Consider the following 17,174-nt stretch of genomic DNA (forward strand, 5'->3'; position numbering starts at 1 on the left):
GATCAGCTGCCTCCTACACGCATCCCACTGGGGATCGAGCCCACAACCCTGGCATGTGCCATGACTGGGACTTGAGCCATGACCTCCTAGTTCATAGGTCGATGCTCAACTGTGGAGCCAAGCTGGCTGGGCAAAACCTTTGTTCTTCTGAAGCTGTCTCTTTCGCATCTTTTAGTTTCAACGGCACCTCCTTGGGAGGCCCTCCCTGACAACCTACCACCACCCAGTCACGATTACATCACTGTATTTAATTTCTTTGAATACTTGCTTCAGCTTAAACTTAATAGCACCAGTAGTTTGTTCTAGTTTATCTACGTCCACCAGATGCTTGTCTGTCTATTTCACTGCTGAATGTTCAGGTAGGAGATCAGTTACCAGGTGATGGAGTTTTGGACAAGATGAGTGGCTAGAAGGCCTGGACAGAGAAAGTGTGTTTGCTTATGGTATCTCAATGTAGATCTATGTGTTTATTCTACTTAGTGATCTTTGAGCTTCTTGGATCTGTAGATTTATATCTTTCATCAACATTGGAAAGTTTTTGGCCATTATTTCTTCAACTATTCTTTCTGCCCCTTTCTCTTCTCTCTTTCTGGGAGACCCATTATGTAGATGTTGGTATGTTGGTAGTGTCTCACAGGTTTCTTAGCTCTGTGTATTTTCCTTGGATGTATGTGCTTGGGAGGAGTCAGGCTGGAGAGGATTGGGGTGCACCTCATCAGATCACTGCCCAGATGCCTTTGAGGTAGCTGCTGATAGTGGGGAGAGTGGTTGGGGTAAAGACAACACCTATTTACAAGACCCAGGCAGGGGGTGTAAGACTAGGGTTCCCTTGGGGTACCCTAGAACCTCAGAGGAGCTGGAGGCCAATGTGGGGGTAAGAGCAGACCTTGGCCCCACCCATATCACATCAAATAATTAAAAAGCAGCCATATCAATATTTATTATTTTTCTTGGTAAACCTTTTGGTAGGGTTTCTGTACTTTTTCTGTTGCATTTATTTGGCTATGTAGCTCATATTACTCACATTTGTCTCTGGTTCTTTCTCAGCAATAAGGAATTCTTGATAAGTGAGAACAAATGATCTATAAACTTCATAATGAAATCATTATAAATGCTAAAATTCACACTTTGTGATATTTGTATTATTATTCATCTGGATTTTGGTAGTTGCTATTTGGATTTTGGAGCCCGTGTGTGTGTGTGTGTGTGTGTGTGTGTGTGTGTGTGTGTGTGTTTTCTTTTCCCCAAATGTTCTCACTGGCTGTAGACCTGATGTGCTGTGCTTATGGTAACTGGTGGATCATTCAGCCCCCAATATATATGTGGAATTTTGGAAAGAAGAAATGCAGGTAGAGGGGTGTGGCCAGGTTTGAGCAGAGCTCTGCATCCCTGTGGCAGACAATGGGATTTGGTGGATAAGTAAGCCAGCTCCCTCACTCCTCACGTGGGATGACTGAGGTGTATGTTCCACACTGACCCCCAGAAGTCCCTATGGGATTAAGTTCCAGCTGCCCACAGTAGAAACTTGCATATCAATGTACTCTACCAACTCCATTCCCTTCCCAGTTTCACTTCTCCAGCTCCCTTCCACCATTTCCTGGATTACTTCCCAAGTAAACTACTTGCACTTGAATCTTTATCTCTAGGTCTCCATTTCCTCATCAGGTCAAGGAGAGAGGACTCAGAAGGAACCAACCCTACTGACACCTTGAGGTCTGCAGACTCTCAGCCTTCAAAAATGAGAAAATAAATTTCCATTGTTTAAGCCACCCAGTCAGAGTGTTTTGTTATGGCAGCTCTAGGGACCTGATACAGTGGCCAACTCTCAATGAGAACCCTGGACACTAAGACTCAGGTAAGCTTCCCTGGTTGGCAGTGCATCACACACACCATTGCTGGGAGAATTAAGCACTGTCCACACAACTCTACAGGAAGGACAACTGAAGCTTGTACCTGGTCTCTCCCGCACCCCATACCATGTGCCTTTTATCTTGGCTGATTTTAATCCATATTCTTTCCCTGTAATAAACTATGAGTATAACAACTTTGCTGAGTTCTGTGAGTCCTTTTAGTGAGGAAGGTCTTGGGATCTCCCACTATGCAGGTTCACAGAAATGGCAGTGACTCCTCAAACCCCTGCCATGTATACACTTGGGAGTAAGAGCTCCCCCTCCAGGACCTTGGGTGCCAGTTTTACCGAGTCCTTCTTCATGTTTTGCCAGCAGCAGCTTTGCAGCCACTTCCACCAGCTGATCTACCTTTTGCTCCCCAGAGCCCCACATGGGGCAGGATTTGAGCCGTTCCAAGCTGCAGTGTGACTTTAGCCAAGTCACCCACCTGGGAGGCCATCAATGTCATGATGGAGAGAGGAGAGTTCAGGTTTTGGGGGTCACTCTAAGCTGGACTGGAATCCCCCTGCCCAAATCCAGCATGTAGCCTTGTGATAGTCAGTTGTCCTCTCTGAGCTGTAGTGTTTGAATCTCCAAAATTGCTTTGAATCACCCAGCAAAATCCCATATGGAGAGAAAGAAGTATTATTGTACTCTAACAATGGCCAGCATCACTCTGATCCTTCAGATTTAGGTAAAATGGGCTCAACCCCCTTCCAACCCATCACTGAGATATTGGAGAATCCCTAGATGATTATTTTCTCACGGTTACTGCTGAGTTAAATAGTTCTCCTGTGAGTTTGCTGTTCCTGCTCCTTTCCTTGATGTCACCAAGGTGACAAACTTTGCTGAAAGTTGGGGAGTGGAGGAAGAATTCACATCACATACCGCAGCAACTTAACCTTGGCATCTCTGTTCCAACCCAGCCTACCTCAGTCACCTCATCTGGCATCCTTCAGTCTTTTTATCATGCTGCCTCCTTATTCATTCTTTCATTCACTCAACAAATATATTTTGAGTGGACACAGTACTAAGTGTGAGGGTATGGAGCTGGGCAAGGTAAACAGAATATGGTCTCACCTCCCCAGTTCTCAGTCAAGTGGGGGAAATAGACATTCATCAAAGAATCACACAAATGACCGGGCCGGCATAGCTCAGTGGTTGAGCGTCAACCTATGAACCAGAGGTCTGGTTCGATTCCTGGTCAGGGCACATGCCTGGGTTGGAGGCTTGATCCCCAGTGAGGGATGTGCAGGAGGCAGCAGATCAATGATTCTCTCTCATCACTGCTGCTGCTCTCTCTCTTTCTCTTCCTCTCTGAAATCAATAAAAATAAAGAATCACACAAATGAATATAAAATCACTGATGTGGTGAGGAGAATGAGAGGATAGTGAGTATATCAGGGCACATGATTAGCTGGGGCAGGGAGGGGGAGAGGAGAATCTTCCTTGATGAAGTGGGGTTTGCATGGCATCAACTCGGGGAGGATGTGAGGAAGTGGGAGCAGTATATGCAAAGGGCCTGTGGCACTACCTTCAGAAGATCTATTTCTGCAGTATTTTTAACTTTCTTAAAAAAAAACTTACTTGTCATATTTTATCACTACTTTTTGGGGGAGAAGAGCACGTAGAAGGTAGATATTAGCTGTGAATCTTTCTGAATCCTTTGGATGACTTCAATATATTTTTTTCAATGGAACAGTAAAAAAAAGGACAATATTTCATTACATGTAAAATGATATGATATTCAAGATTCAGTGTCTATAAGGTTTCATGGTGCTCAGCCATGCCCATTCCTTGATGTATTTTCTATGGTGGCTTCCAGTCCAAGCAGCAGAGCTGAGTCATTGTGACAGAAACTGTCTGACCCATGAAGCTGATGGTATTTATTCTCTGGCCCTTTACAGAAAAAATTTTCTGACTTCGGATCCATGGCTCACTAGCGGGTTGGTTCTATAGCACAGGCCCTCTGCATGTCCCTGCTTAACTCTATCACGGTCCCCTCTACCCTGTGGACCAATCGGTGGTGAGGGCTGACCCCTGCCACTTTCCACAGCCCCCTGCACACCCAGTCCCTTCTCACTGTGGGTTTCTCTGAGCAAGTTGAGGCTTCATCCCACCATGGGAACTTTGCACATGCTATTCCCTCTCAAGGGCGGATTACACTTGTGGAGCTGGGCCAGTTCACAGCTGGGATATTTCTGAAAAGAGCTTTAGATCCATCTTGTAACGATACTATCGCCTCCTGGTGGCCACTGCCTTAAACTGTAGCTGCAATTCTTTTTTTTTAAATAAAATAATTAAAAAATATATTTTTATTGATTTCAGAGAGGAAAGGAGAGGGAGAGAGAGATAGAAACATCAATGAGGAGAGAGAATCATTGAATGGCTCCCTTCTGCATTGGGGATTGAGCCCACAACCCGGGCATGTACTCTGACTGGAAAACGAACCATGACCTCCTGGTTTATAGGTCAATGCTCAATCACTGAGCCATGCCTGCCGGGCCAAATTTTCCCTTCTTATAAGGACGCCAGTAGTCATACTGGATCAGAACCCATGATCAAATTCTGAGGTCCTGGAGCTTAGACTTCGACATAGTTTTTTTTGGAGGACACAATTCATAACCCTAACACTCCGACATTCCAGGCCACCCCATCTGCTTGTTGCTGATCATGCCTGTAGAATTATACTGGGTTTGGAGTCAGTTATAGGACATCATGGGAAACACATGGATTCTGGAGCTCACCCAGGGCCTGTGTCCTCAAACTGTGGCCCATGGACTCCCCACATCAGCTGCCTGAAGAGTTTATGGAGAAGGCAGATTCTTTTGTAAAAAAAAATATTTAAATTATTATATATATATTTATTGATTTCAGAGAGGAAGGAAGAGGGAGAGCGAGATAGAAACATCAATGATGAGAGAGAATCATTGATCAGCTGCCTCCAGCATGCTCCCTATTGGGGACCGAGCCCAGGCATGTGCCCTTGACTAGAATTGAACCTGGGACCCTTCAGTCCATAGGCTGGTGCTCTATCCACTGAGCCAAACCAGCTAGGGCAAGAAGGCAAATTCTAAAGTCTAGTGTCAGCCCATTGAATCACAATCCCCTGAGCCCATGTCATGGTCTCCTGGGATCCAGTGTGAGGCTGGGAAGGCATGCATTGAAGGCCTGTTGATGACGACAATCCCCACCCAAAGCCATGGCCACAAGGCCCTCCGTGATACCTGGTGGCTGCTGAAACCAATTACAAGAGAGATAACCTAATCAGATACTATCAGAGTTCTTCCCCAAGTCACTAAGGAAGCAAGGCTAAGTAGCTGGCTTTATCAATATTAAAATGAGAGTAGCCAATCTTTTGTTTGGCTAGTATTATCCACATAGCAATCCTGTAAGGCTGATACCCCAGAGAGGGCTAACTGAAACTCTTCCCTGATACTGTGATCTTCACAGGGAAGATACATCCGGGGAAATGCGTGCCTCTCCCTTTGGGTCCCTGTGGCTCTTCATTCATCTCTTTGTGACGCATCTGTCACATTGTAATGATTTCTTTACACGTCTCTATCCCCCACTAGATCTGAACACCTTGACGTCAGGGATAGTGTGCATCTCATTCTCCCCAGCACCCGACTGTGGTCCTGGAACACAGTAGGTGCTCAATACCTGTGCTGCCCTAGGTCTGAGAGGAGGTGGTTCTGCTGAGGAGCTTCCTCAGGGCTGCCTTTATGTCCTTGTTCCTTAGACTGTAGATAAATGGGTTCAGCATGGGGATGACCACCCCGCACATCAGGGCAGCTGCCTTGTCCTTCTGGGAGGAGGTGAGAGATGTGGGATGTAAGTACACGGCGAAGATGGTGCCGTAGAACAGTGACACCACGGTGAGGTGGGAGCCACAAGTGGAGAAAGCTTTCCACTTGCCCCGAGCAGAAGGGATCTTGAAGACTGCCCGGAAGATGCAGGTGTAAGAGAGGAGAATGCACGAGAGTGGGCTGATGCCCATGAGAATGCCAAAAGCAAAGATCACCAGCTCATTGGTGTGGGTGTTGGAGCAGGAGAGCTTCAGCAGGGGTAGGAGGTCACAGAAGAAGTGGGGGATTTCAGAGCCTGCGCAGAAGGTCAGCTGAGCCATGAGGCAGGTGTGCACGAGTGACTGGAGGTTGGTGATCAGCCACGGCCCACCGACCAGCAGCCCACAGACACGGGGGCTCATGATGACCAAGTAGCGCAGAGGGTAGACAATGGCCACAAACCGATCAATGGCCATCGTTGCCAGGAGGAAGCTGTCCATGGTCCCGAACAGGTGGAAGGCGTACATCTGGACAAGGCAGCCGGCAAAAGGGATGGCTCGGCTCTGGGACCAGAGGTTTGCCAGCATCTTGGGGACAGTGGTAGATGAGAAGAAGGCATCGACAAGGGACAGGTTGGAGAGGAAGAAGTACATGGGCGTGTGGAGGTGGGAGTCCGAGACGATGGCTAGGATGATGAGCAGGTTCCCAAAGACAGTGATCAGGTACATGGAGAGGAACAGCCCGAAGAGGAGGGCACGATACTCTGGCTTTTCTGACAGTCCCAGGAGGAGGAATTCTGAGACTACTGTTTGATTTCCTGCTTCCATGAGCAGGCTTTGTCTACTGAAAAAAAAAAAAAAAAGTGGTGGGTGGGTGGGAAAGGGAAGCAAAATAAAGCTGGGAGTCAGAGATGCAGGCCTACTCCCGGTTCTCCACTGAGATCTGTAGGATTCCGTGACAATCCATGGAATCCTTACAGCAAATCTCTTTGTTCTGCTACCTTCAGTGGATTTCTGTTTCCCCAAATTAAACCATCCATGCCAAAGACCTGAGTCGTTTAAAGACAACTTGCATATTTTTCAGAAACATCTCTGTGTCTCTTCAGAAGAGCAAAGATTTGTAAAAACAAAATAAAGTGGGACCAAACCTAAACGAACACAGTTTTATTTTTTTTAGATTTTAAAAAATGTTTATTGATTTTATAGAGAGAGAGGAAGGGAGAAGGATAGAGAACTAGAAACATGGATGAGAGAGAAACATCCATCAGCTGCCTCCTGCACACCCCACGCTGGAGATTGAGCCTGCAACCCAGTCATGTGCCCTGACCAGGAATCGAACCATGACCTCCTGTTTTGTAGGTTGAGGCTCACAACCTGGGCATGTGCCCCTGACCAGAATCGAACCCGGGACCCTTCAGTCCACAGGCCGATGCTCTATCCACTGAGCCACCCCGGCTGGGCTAACCAGAGATTTTACAGAAAAAAATTGACATATGGAGTTTTAAAACTAATGGCTTTACATGTACGTTTTGGAAATATATTTGCCACCAGCAGTAGCTTTGCAAGACAAGAAATTTTATATTTTCTCATGTTCTACACAGACTGTCACTATCAACTGAAACAGCTTTGCACTCTCAGTAAAACAGCTGTTAAAAAAGTTTGTTCAAGTCCTAGCTGGTTTGGCTCAGTGGATAGAGCATCGGCCTGTGGACTGAAGGGTCCTGGGTTCGATTCTGGTCAGGGGCACATGCCCAGGTTGCGGGCTCGGTCCTCAGTGGGGGGCGTGCAGGAGGCAGCCGATCGATGATTCTCTTTCATCATTGATGCTTCTGTCTCTCTCTCTCCCTTCCTCTCTGAAATCAATAAAAAATATAAAAAAAGTTTGTTAAAAATGAAAACTCTGAGACACAGCCCAGACTGTTCAAAGGTAAACCATTTTTATAAGAAATGACAAAGGTGTGAGCAAACACCTAGGGTCCCAGGTTCAATTCCAGTCAAGGGCACATGCCCAGATTTCGGGCTTGGTCCCCAGTAGGGGGCATGCAAGAGGCAGCTGATCAGTGATTCTCTCTCATCATTGATGTTTCTATTTCTCTATCCTTGTCCCTTCCTAGCTGAAATAAAAAAAACTGTACTAATAAAAGGCTAATATGCTAATTAGACCGGATAGACCAGATAGACCGGATGTCTTCCGGACGTCATCCCAGACGTCCTTCCTGACAAAGCCAGGGCCTGGCCCAGGGAAAGCCACTTGCAGTCCCGGGTGCCTGTGGCTGGGCAGAGGAGGGAAGCCTGGGTCCCGGGTCTGGGGCTGAGGCAGAGGCAGTTAGGGGCGATCAGGCAGGCAGGTGAGCAGTGAGGGGCGATCACACAGGCAAGCAGGCGAGTGGTTAGGAGCCAGTGATCCTGGGTTGCGAGAGGGATGTCCAACTGCTGGTTTAGGCCCCATCCCACAGAGATCCCTGCAGGATTGGGTCTAAACCAGCAGTCGGACATCCCCCAAGGGGTCCTGGATTGCAAGAGGGTACAGGCCAGGCTGAGGGACCCCCCCCCTCGCATGAATTTCATGCACTGAGCCTCTAGTAATCTATAATAAAAAAAGCATAATATGCTAATTAGACCAGACAGCCCAATGACCTTCTGAACGTCCTTCTGGATGACCTTCCAGATGAAGCTGGGGCTGTGAGGGCTGAGGCAAGCCGCCACAACTGCGAGGGTTGTGCATCAGGACTCTAGTCTATAATAATAAAAGCATAATATGCAAATTGACCAAACTGCTGAACAGTGAAACAACAGTCCAGAAGACCTTCCAGATTACCTTCCAGACGAAGCCGGGGCTGCAAGGCCTACTCTTGTACGAATTTCGTGCACCGGGCCTCTAGTATATGTATGTGTGTATGTATATATATGAAAGAAGTATCAAAACAGGGCCTTTCAGGAAAATTAGCAGCATGATCTTCTCTTTGGTAACTGCAAGAGATCTCCAGCAAAGCCTTACATTACTTTTTACGAATTTTTGGAGTTGGGTTTGAGGATTTTGTCAGGTGATGCTAAGGTTTCTGTGGGCTGCCTATACCACGTGAGCAGTCCTCAGTTGGTGACATGAAGTCCTGGGTTGCACTAGGGCAGTGGTTCTCAAACCTGAGCATGCATCAGTGTCACCTAGAGGGCTGGCTAAGACAGGTAGCTGGACCAATGCCTCAGAGTACTGGGGAGGCGCTTGAGAATCAGCACTTCTAGGAAGTTCCCAGGGGTTGCTGATGCTGGCACGGGGACCACTCTTGGAGAACCCCGCATTGGAGAAAGCAGGTTTGCAGTGTCTCTCCCATTTGTGCAGGTGGCCGCCAACCACAGACACTAAATGCCTTTCCCCACCAGGACCTTCTACAGAGGCCTGCCCTCTTGTCTTTGTCCACTCAGCAGGTATAGTACTGACCTCAGTCATTTCTCTCTTCCTCTCTGGCCATCCAGGAAGGAGAAGGAGTCCTCTTCCCCAATCCCATCCAGTTCACACCCCTTCTCCATCATTCACTGACTTACCAGTATGGTGTCACCAAGGGGACGGTCTCGCAGACCTCCTTCTGCACTGGCTTCCAGAGGATCCTGAGGTCAGCATTAAGCCCGCAAAAAGGACAGGGGCGACGACTCCACTGTGATGGCTGGGGCCAATCTGATGTCTGTGAGGGAAAAGCATGTGTCCCGCCCCCAAGCCTGGGGCAGGTGAGCAGGGGGTCAGGGACACAGCAAGGTATTTACTGTTTGGGGTCTCTTGGGGTCTCCAATCCCATGGCTCCTTGTTAAGAAGGAAGATGCTAATTATTTTGTTTCTACTCAAGTCACTAGGGGTGCGCTCTCATGAAGACACCCTCCTAGTGTTCCCTCCCAGCTCAGATGGAGACCATGGCAGGTCCCAGGCAGGGTGGTCTGGAGGTCCAAGTGCATTCAGATGTCTGCATTCCAGGTGTTCTTTCATTCGTTCAATCATAATGGAAAATCCACGAGGAAAGGGAATTTATACTGTTGAGTTCACCAATAAGATCCCCTGGAAAATGATAAACAATCAATGTATGTTGAGTGAATGCATTTATCAAGTGTTTCTTGGTCACCTGCCATAGGTCAGGTGCTGTGCTTGGCCCTGAGGTTTTGAACCATATTCTTGTTAAAATTGCCTTCCTGTCAGTGACACAAAAGGGCTCACTCTTTATTAACCTATTGTAGTCCCTACCAAACCCACTTTGCATGGGAATGAGGGAATCTCTCTTCTATTTTTGCCCACCAATTTTGATGGGCTTTGTTCCCACATCATGACTCTCATTTCTGTTTCTCCAGGAAGCCTCTGTATCTTCTAGAATCCTCCTATTTTCACCTTCTCCTCTATTAGCTCCTCCCACAAGTCTTAGTTTGTTTTTTAAAAAATTGAATTTATTGGGGTGACATTGGTTTGCAAAACCATACATGTTTCAAGTGTACAACTCAATAAAACATCATGTGCACACTGCATCATGTGCCCATCACCCCAAGCAAAGTCTCTTTGTGTCCCCTTTCCCCCACCGCCACCTACCCCCATTCCCTTGCCCTCCGGTTATTACCACACTACGCCTGTGTCTATGTGTTGTGTATATATGTCGTTTGCTTAATCCCTTCACCTTCTTTTATCCAGTCTACCCTCCTCCCACCCCTCTGACAGCTGTCAGCCTGTTCCATGTATCCATGTCTCTGTTTCTATTTTGTTTGTTTATTTTGTTCATTAGATTTCACATATAAGTGAGATCATGTGGTATTTGTCTTCCTCTGACTGGCTTATTTAACTTAGCATAATAAATCCTGGTCCATCTATGCTATCACAAAAGGTAAAATTTTCTTCTTTTTTACTTTTTGATGTCTTAGAAATTTCACTTTTAAAAATGTGTAATGTTGACTTTGGTTAAGAAAGGATTCATGCCATGAAATAACGAAATGCCATCCCTCTACTTAGGTGGCCCTAACCCTCCAGTTCTTAGCAATCCTTTGTCCATTTCCCTTTCTACTTGTTGATCTTTGTCTTATTAATTTCTAAGAGCTCGTTATATATGAGGTGAATTAGCCTCAATTGCTAATCCCTGTTAATTGTTTCTTATGTAACCTTCCAGAGTTTCTCTCTACACATATACACACACTTATTCTCCACTCCCTTTTTTTTTTTTTTTAAAATATATTTTATTTATTTTTCACAGAGAGGAAGGGAGAGGGATAGAGAGCTAGAAACATCGATGAGAGAGAGACATCGACCAGCTGCCTCCTGCACACCCCCCACCAGGGGATGTGCCCGCAACCAATGCACATGCCCTTGACCGGAATCGAACCTGGGACCCTCCAGTCCGCAGACCGATGCTCTATCCACTGAGCCAAACCGGTTTCGGCTCTCCACTCCCTTTTGTATATAAAAGTAGCATACCATAATACTGTTTTACACCTTAATTTAGCTTGGTGATATTTTAATATCCTTAATATTTTTAAAGCTCCTTATTTTTCATTGAACAAATGGTACCATAATCCATATAATTAATTTTCTATTGATGGTGCCATAATTTGTGCAACCAATTTTCTATTGATGAATGTTTCCAGTCTTTGCTAAAATGAATATTTTATACACATATTATTTCACACTTTCAAAATGTTACATTAATGGAATCATACAGTATGTAGGTTTTTGACAATACTTGTCTTTTTTTCACTCAGCATAATATTCTTGAGACCCATTTGAGTAGTGTTGCATATATCAATAGTTCATTCCTTTTTATGGCTGAGTAGTATCCATGGTATGAATAAACCGTAATGTGTTTATCCAGCCATTCATTGAAGGTTGTTTTCAGCTTTGGCTATCCTATATAATAAAAGCCTAATATGCAAATTGACCAAACGGCGGAACAACCAGTCGCTAGGATGCGCACTGACCACCAGGGGGAAGACGCTCAACACAGGAGCTGCCCTCAGCCTGCAGGCCCCAGGCCAGCCAAGGTGGGTGCCAGTGGGGGTCCCCCTGATTGCCCTGCTGGTTGCCCCACAGATCAGCCCTGATCGCTGGCCAGGCCTAGGGACCCTACCCATGCATGAATTTCATTCACTCGACCTCTAATTGAAAATAAAGCTGCTATGGACATTCATGTGTAGTTTTTTTGCATGGACCATACATTTTCATACCTTTAGGAGTATGAATTCTAGGTTATATGTAAAGGGTATGTTTAACTTCAGAAGGAACTATTTATATAATAGAATATACAAAAATTCTTATATGTTTATAAGAAACTATATATAAAACTATATTTGCTCTCTCTCCTCTCTTCTCTCTCTCTCTCTCTTTCTCTCCAGTTCCCCCAAGCCCATTTATGGCTCCCACATTCTTACTCTATCTCTTCTCCCCAACAATAACCATTTTCCTGGTTTCTAACACCATTTATGAGTTGTGCTTTTTCCTGGATTTTATTTAAACCCAGTCATATAGTATGTGTACTTTTTTCTGGTGCCTTTGATCTAGCATTATATTTGTGAGATTCATTCCAGTTGTTGTAGTTAGCAGTATTTTATCTCTTTTTACTGCTTTACAGTACAATTTGGTTAAGATATTTTGAGTTGAGTTTTTTTTTTTTCTTGGAATAAAGAATCCTGAAAATTGATATCCAGTATTTAGGTGAGCATCATAAATAAAATACTCCAAAGACCTAAAAACCTACATCACAGGTGCTCAATAAACCTTCTCTAAGAGAGGCTGGCTCCGAGTCAGCTGGCTGGAAGGTGATAGAGTCTGAATTTTGCCCAGTTCGTTGGCCCTCTTTCTATGGTAATGTACATTTTCCTCTGTACATGGCTGTGATCTCTGGGAATGTTGGGAGGTAACAGAGTACAGTGGTTAAGTTCAGACAAGCCTTAGCTCTTGCACTTTGCAGCGTGTGGCATGCTTTGGAAGTGGGTAAATACAGCGGAGCCTTCCTTTCCTCACCTGGGACAGGAGGCTGGCACTGTTACTCACCTCACAGGCAGGTTGTGAGGCTCACGTGGCACAGCGTGTGTATAGGTCATAGGGCAGCTACTGCACACAGCAAACGCTCAATAACAGTGCCTGTGGCCCTGACTGGTTTGGCTCAGTGGATAGAGCATCAGCCTGTGGACTGAAGGGTCCCAGGTTCGATTCCGGTCAAGGGCATGTACCTTGGTTGTGGGCACATCCCTGGTGGGGGGTGTGCAGGGGGCAGCTGATCGATGTTTCTCTCTCATCGATGTTGCTAACTCTCTATCCCTCTCCCTTCCTCTCTGTAAAAAAAATCAATAAAATATATTTAAAACAACAACAACAACAAAAACCAGTGGCTGTGGTTATTTCACGGTAGCTCTGTTGAATGCTGGCTTCTAGAGCTCAGCGGGCTTGCATGTGTTTCCAGCTCCTGAGATGTTCCCCGAGAGCGAAGCTGACAGTGTTGCATTCTCAAAGTTGCGCCCTTAGTCCCCTCTAGCCAAGAGGTACTGAAGTCTAGCTGGGGGAAAAAGGAAAGAGAAAGGCTATTCTGACCAGTCCGATGAACTGTGGCCAGTTATATAGTCAACAAGGAATTGACTCACTTGAGGCAAAGCAGAAAGTTTCAGATGGTGCCACACCTCAGTGCGGGTTGTTACTGATCAACACTGAGGAGCACCGAGCAAGACTGTTCCAGCGGCTCTCCTGCAGGTGGCAGGCAAACCTCACTGTGCAGAGCTGGTCCATCGCCCTGGCCTCCAACTCGGTACTTTTGCACCTCTGGGCTTCTAGAGGCTGATGATTCCCTCAGAGGAGATGCCAGGCCATTGCGGCACCCGGACACGGGCAGTTAAGGATTTGTTGCTGTCATTGGGCATCTCTAGGCTTCCTCAGCGACAGCAGGGGGCCCAACAGGGGGAGCTCTAGCTTTGTAAACAGGCCACATGAGATGATCCTTGTTACCTGCGAGGAGCAGGAATGTAGGCACATGATGTCACCTCTTGAGTCTCTTTCCTTATCTGTGAAAAGGATGGATAATGATCACTGTCTCCTCTCAGGATTGTGTCTGTGCACCCTTCGACCTCTCAAGTCTGGATCCTTTGTCCTGACTGGGTGTCCAGTACACTCTTAGGACAGCCCAGCCCTGTAGTGAATCTGCTCCAGGGAGAAGACAGGCATGTAAGCCAAAACACTCCATTATAATAAAACAAGTGTTAGAACTGAGTGACGAGGAGAAGACATTGGGTCTGGTCACTGCTGTATTCGCAACTCCTGGAGGAATGTCAGTGCTCGACTGATATTTGTGGGATGAAAAAAAAGTGAATGAACAGAGTTCGATGATGGAGGAAGGAGCAACTTGTACGACCTGCAAGGGCCAGGGACGCTTCGCAGAAGGGGTGGTGAGAGCCAGCTCTTGAAGGAGAAGGGAGTGTCTGTGAGTATGTTTGTGTGCGTGTATTGTGTGGGCACATGTGCATGTGTGTATACTGGTATAAGTGTACATGTGTTTGTGAATGTGTACATACGTGTGTATGTGTGTTCTGTGAGCATAGGTACATGTGTATTACTGTCCTAGGGCTGCCAAAACAAGTTACAACAGACTGGGTGGCTTAAACAACAGAAACCCATTTTCTCAAGTTCTGGAGGCTGAAAGTGTGAGGTGGAGGTGTTGACATGTTTGGTTTCTTTGGAGATGTCTCTCCTTGGCTTGTAGATGGCTGTCTTCTCCTGTGTCCTCACAAGGTCTCTCTGTGTGTGTTCTAATCTCTTCTTCTTATAAGATTGACAGTTATATTGGATTAGGGCCCACCCGTAGGGCCTCATTTTACCGTAATTACCTCTTTAGATATCTTGTCTCCAAATACAGTCACATTCTGAGGCCCTTGGGGTTAGGATTTTAACATATGAATTTTGGGAGGACACAATGCAGTCCAAAGCAGTGTGCTCAGGAGAATATAAATGTGAATGTGTACTTATATGTGTATGTATATGTATGCATGCATATAAATGTGTACAAGTGTGTACTTATGTTTGTGTATTGCGTGGACATATGTATAATGGTATATATATGAGTGTACATGCCTGTATGTGAATGTGTACAGCTGTGTGTGTCTGCATGTGTCAGAACATACCAGGCAGAGAAAACAGAATGTGTAACAAATAACGCTGCATTTGAAGAGCCTTGCACAGTATAGCTTTCTTCTACTCTTGGCCCAGATGCATATTTATTTGTGCTTAGTTGGAAATGCATGGAAGATATCATTTTCCTCTGAGCTTTCCTCTCCCCAATATTCTATGGTCACTCTCCCCTCTATTGCCACACATTCTTCATAATTATCACTTCAATGGCTGCTTAATATTCCATGGAGTGCAGAAATCATGATTTACTTAACCCTTTTTGTTTTGTTATTCCTCACCCAAGGCTATTTTTTCCATGTTAGAGAAAGTGGAAGGGAGGGAGGGAGGGGAGAGAGAGAGAGAGAGAGAGAGAGAGAGAGAGAGAGAGAGAGAGAGAGAGAGATGTGAAAGAGACACATCGATTGGTTGCCTCCTGCACACTCCCCAACCAGGGCTGGGGATTGAACCTGCAACCCAGGTACATGCCTTTGACCTGGAATCGAACTGGTAACATTCTAACCACTGAGCAACACTGACCAGGGCTACCTAACCTCTTGGTTGCTTTTAAAAATTATAGATAAGGCTGAATTAACTGCTTACATTTTTCCTTCTAGAGTTGAATTATTTCTTTATGCTAACTTTCCCAAAGTGGAATTACTGGATTCAAAGAAGACAGAACATTTTTATAGCTCTGGACAAAGCCAGTGTTTCCAAAGGCTGTAACAATTTTGCCCCCGCCTGAAGGTGTGAGGGTTTTCACATTTGCATTTCGTTGACTCCCGGTGGTTCCCTGTGATTTGTATAGACTCTTCTGGTGATTTTCCTTTGGGGATTGTTGTGGACGAGCTCTGTCTGCTTAAATAGCTTCAGAGGTGAAGGTCCTGAGGTGGGAGATGCTGAAATTCAGAGCTGGATGGTTTCAAATGGTGGAGGAGAGTTTACAGTGCCCGATGTTCTTCCTGAGGTTAAGCTCAAATCCGCTTCCTTAACAGTTCTGCCGATGGGTCCCTGTTTTGCACCCAAAGCTGTAAAGAGTGGTCTCCCCTTTAAGAGTATAATGTTTTCATGGCCCATCCGTGCTATGGAGTTAATCAGTACTTTGTTTTTGTTTTAAATTGCCAAGTAATATTCCATTGTATGGATGATAGTTTACTTTTAAGTAATAAAAGGAATTACTTTAAAGAAAAATATGAGTAAAAGAATAGTACAGAGGTGAAGGTTACATGCAAAGATCATTAGATCTTCACATGGTTCTCATTTGCTCCTCCTTCAGATAGATCTCTGCTCAAATACCTCCTCCCTGCCCACGCACCAGGGCATGGGGTTTCCTTTTGGGGTGATGAGAATGTTCTGGAACAACACTGCATGTACTAAATGCCACTGAACTGTACCCTTTAAATGGTTAAAGTGGTATTTTGCCACAATTAAAAAGTATCTTTCATCCATTTTGAGTTCCTTCTTCTTTTTTTTAAATCCTCATCCGAGGATATTTTTTGATTGATTTTTAGAGAGACTAGAAGAGAGAGGAAAAGACAGAAACATCGAGGTGAGAGAAACACATCCCTTGGTTGTCTCCTGCACACGCCCCACCAGATCCTGGGCTGGGGAGGAACCTGCAAACGTGGACCCTTCAGTCCACAGGCCGACGCTCTATCCACTGAGCCAAACCAGCTAGGGCGAGTTTATTCCTGTGTATGGTGCAGGTCGGTGGTCTAATTTCATTTTTTTTGCATGTACCTGTCCAATTTTCCCAGCACCATTTATTGGAGAGACTGCCTTTACTCCATTGTATGCTCTTACCTCCTGAGTCAAATATTAATTGAGCATAATGGCTGAGTGTGATTTCTGGGTTCTCTGTTCTCTTCCATTGATCTATATGCCTGTTCTTATGCCAGTACCAGGCTGTTTTGAGTATAGTAGCTTTGTAGTATAACTTGATACCTGGTATTTTGTTCCCTCCAACTTTGTTCCTTTTCAAGATTGCTGCAGCTATTCACGGTCTTTTTTGGTTCTACCTAAATTTTTGGAGTATTTGTTCCAGATATGTGAAATAGGCTGTTGGTATTTTAATAGGGAGTGCATTGCATCCATAGATTGCTTTGGGTAGTATGTACATTTTAATGATGTTAATTCTATCAATCCATGAATACGGTATATACTTCCACTTGTTTATATCTCCCTCTATCTCTTTTTTCAATGTCCTGTTGTTTTCCGAGTACAAGTCTTTTACCTCATTGGTTAAGTTATTTCCAAGGTATTTTATTCTTTTCATTGCTATGGTAAATAAGATTGTTTTTTTAGTTTCTCTTTCTGAGAGATCATTATTGGTGTATAAAAATGCCATTGGTTTCTGGGGGTTAATTTTGTATCCTGCTACACAGCTGAATTTTTC

The 17,174-nt window shown here is 45.2% G+C and overlaps 1 protein-coding gene across 1 annotated transcript; it reads right to left on the minus strand.

Moving 5' to 3' along the window:
* Positions 1–4,585: 4,585 nt before the first annotated feature.
* Positions 4,586–6,519, minus strand: LOC103300942 (olfactory receptor 1I1). Its single transcript, XM_008157871.3, has 2 exons — positions 5,553–6,519; positions 4,586–4,714 (listed from the first exon to the last, which is right to left on the minus strand). Exon 1 carries the CDS (start codon positions 6,502–6,504, stop codon positions 5,563–5,565), a length of 942 nt encoding a protein of 313 aa, XP_008156093.2. The 5' UTR covers positions 6,505–6,519; the 3' UTR covers positions 4,586–4,714; positions 5,553–5,562.
* Between the last annotated feature and the right edge of the window lie 10,655 nt (positions 6,520–17,174).

This window comes from Eptesicus fuscus, chromosome 6, assembly GCF_027574615.1.
Source record: "Eptesicus fuscus isolate TK198812 chromosome 6, DD_ASM_mEF_20220401, whole genome shotgun sequence".
NCBI classification, from domain to species: domain Eukaryota; kingdom Metazoa; phylum Chordata; class Mammalia; order Chiroptera; family Vespertilionidae; genus Eptesicus; species Eptesicus fuscus.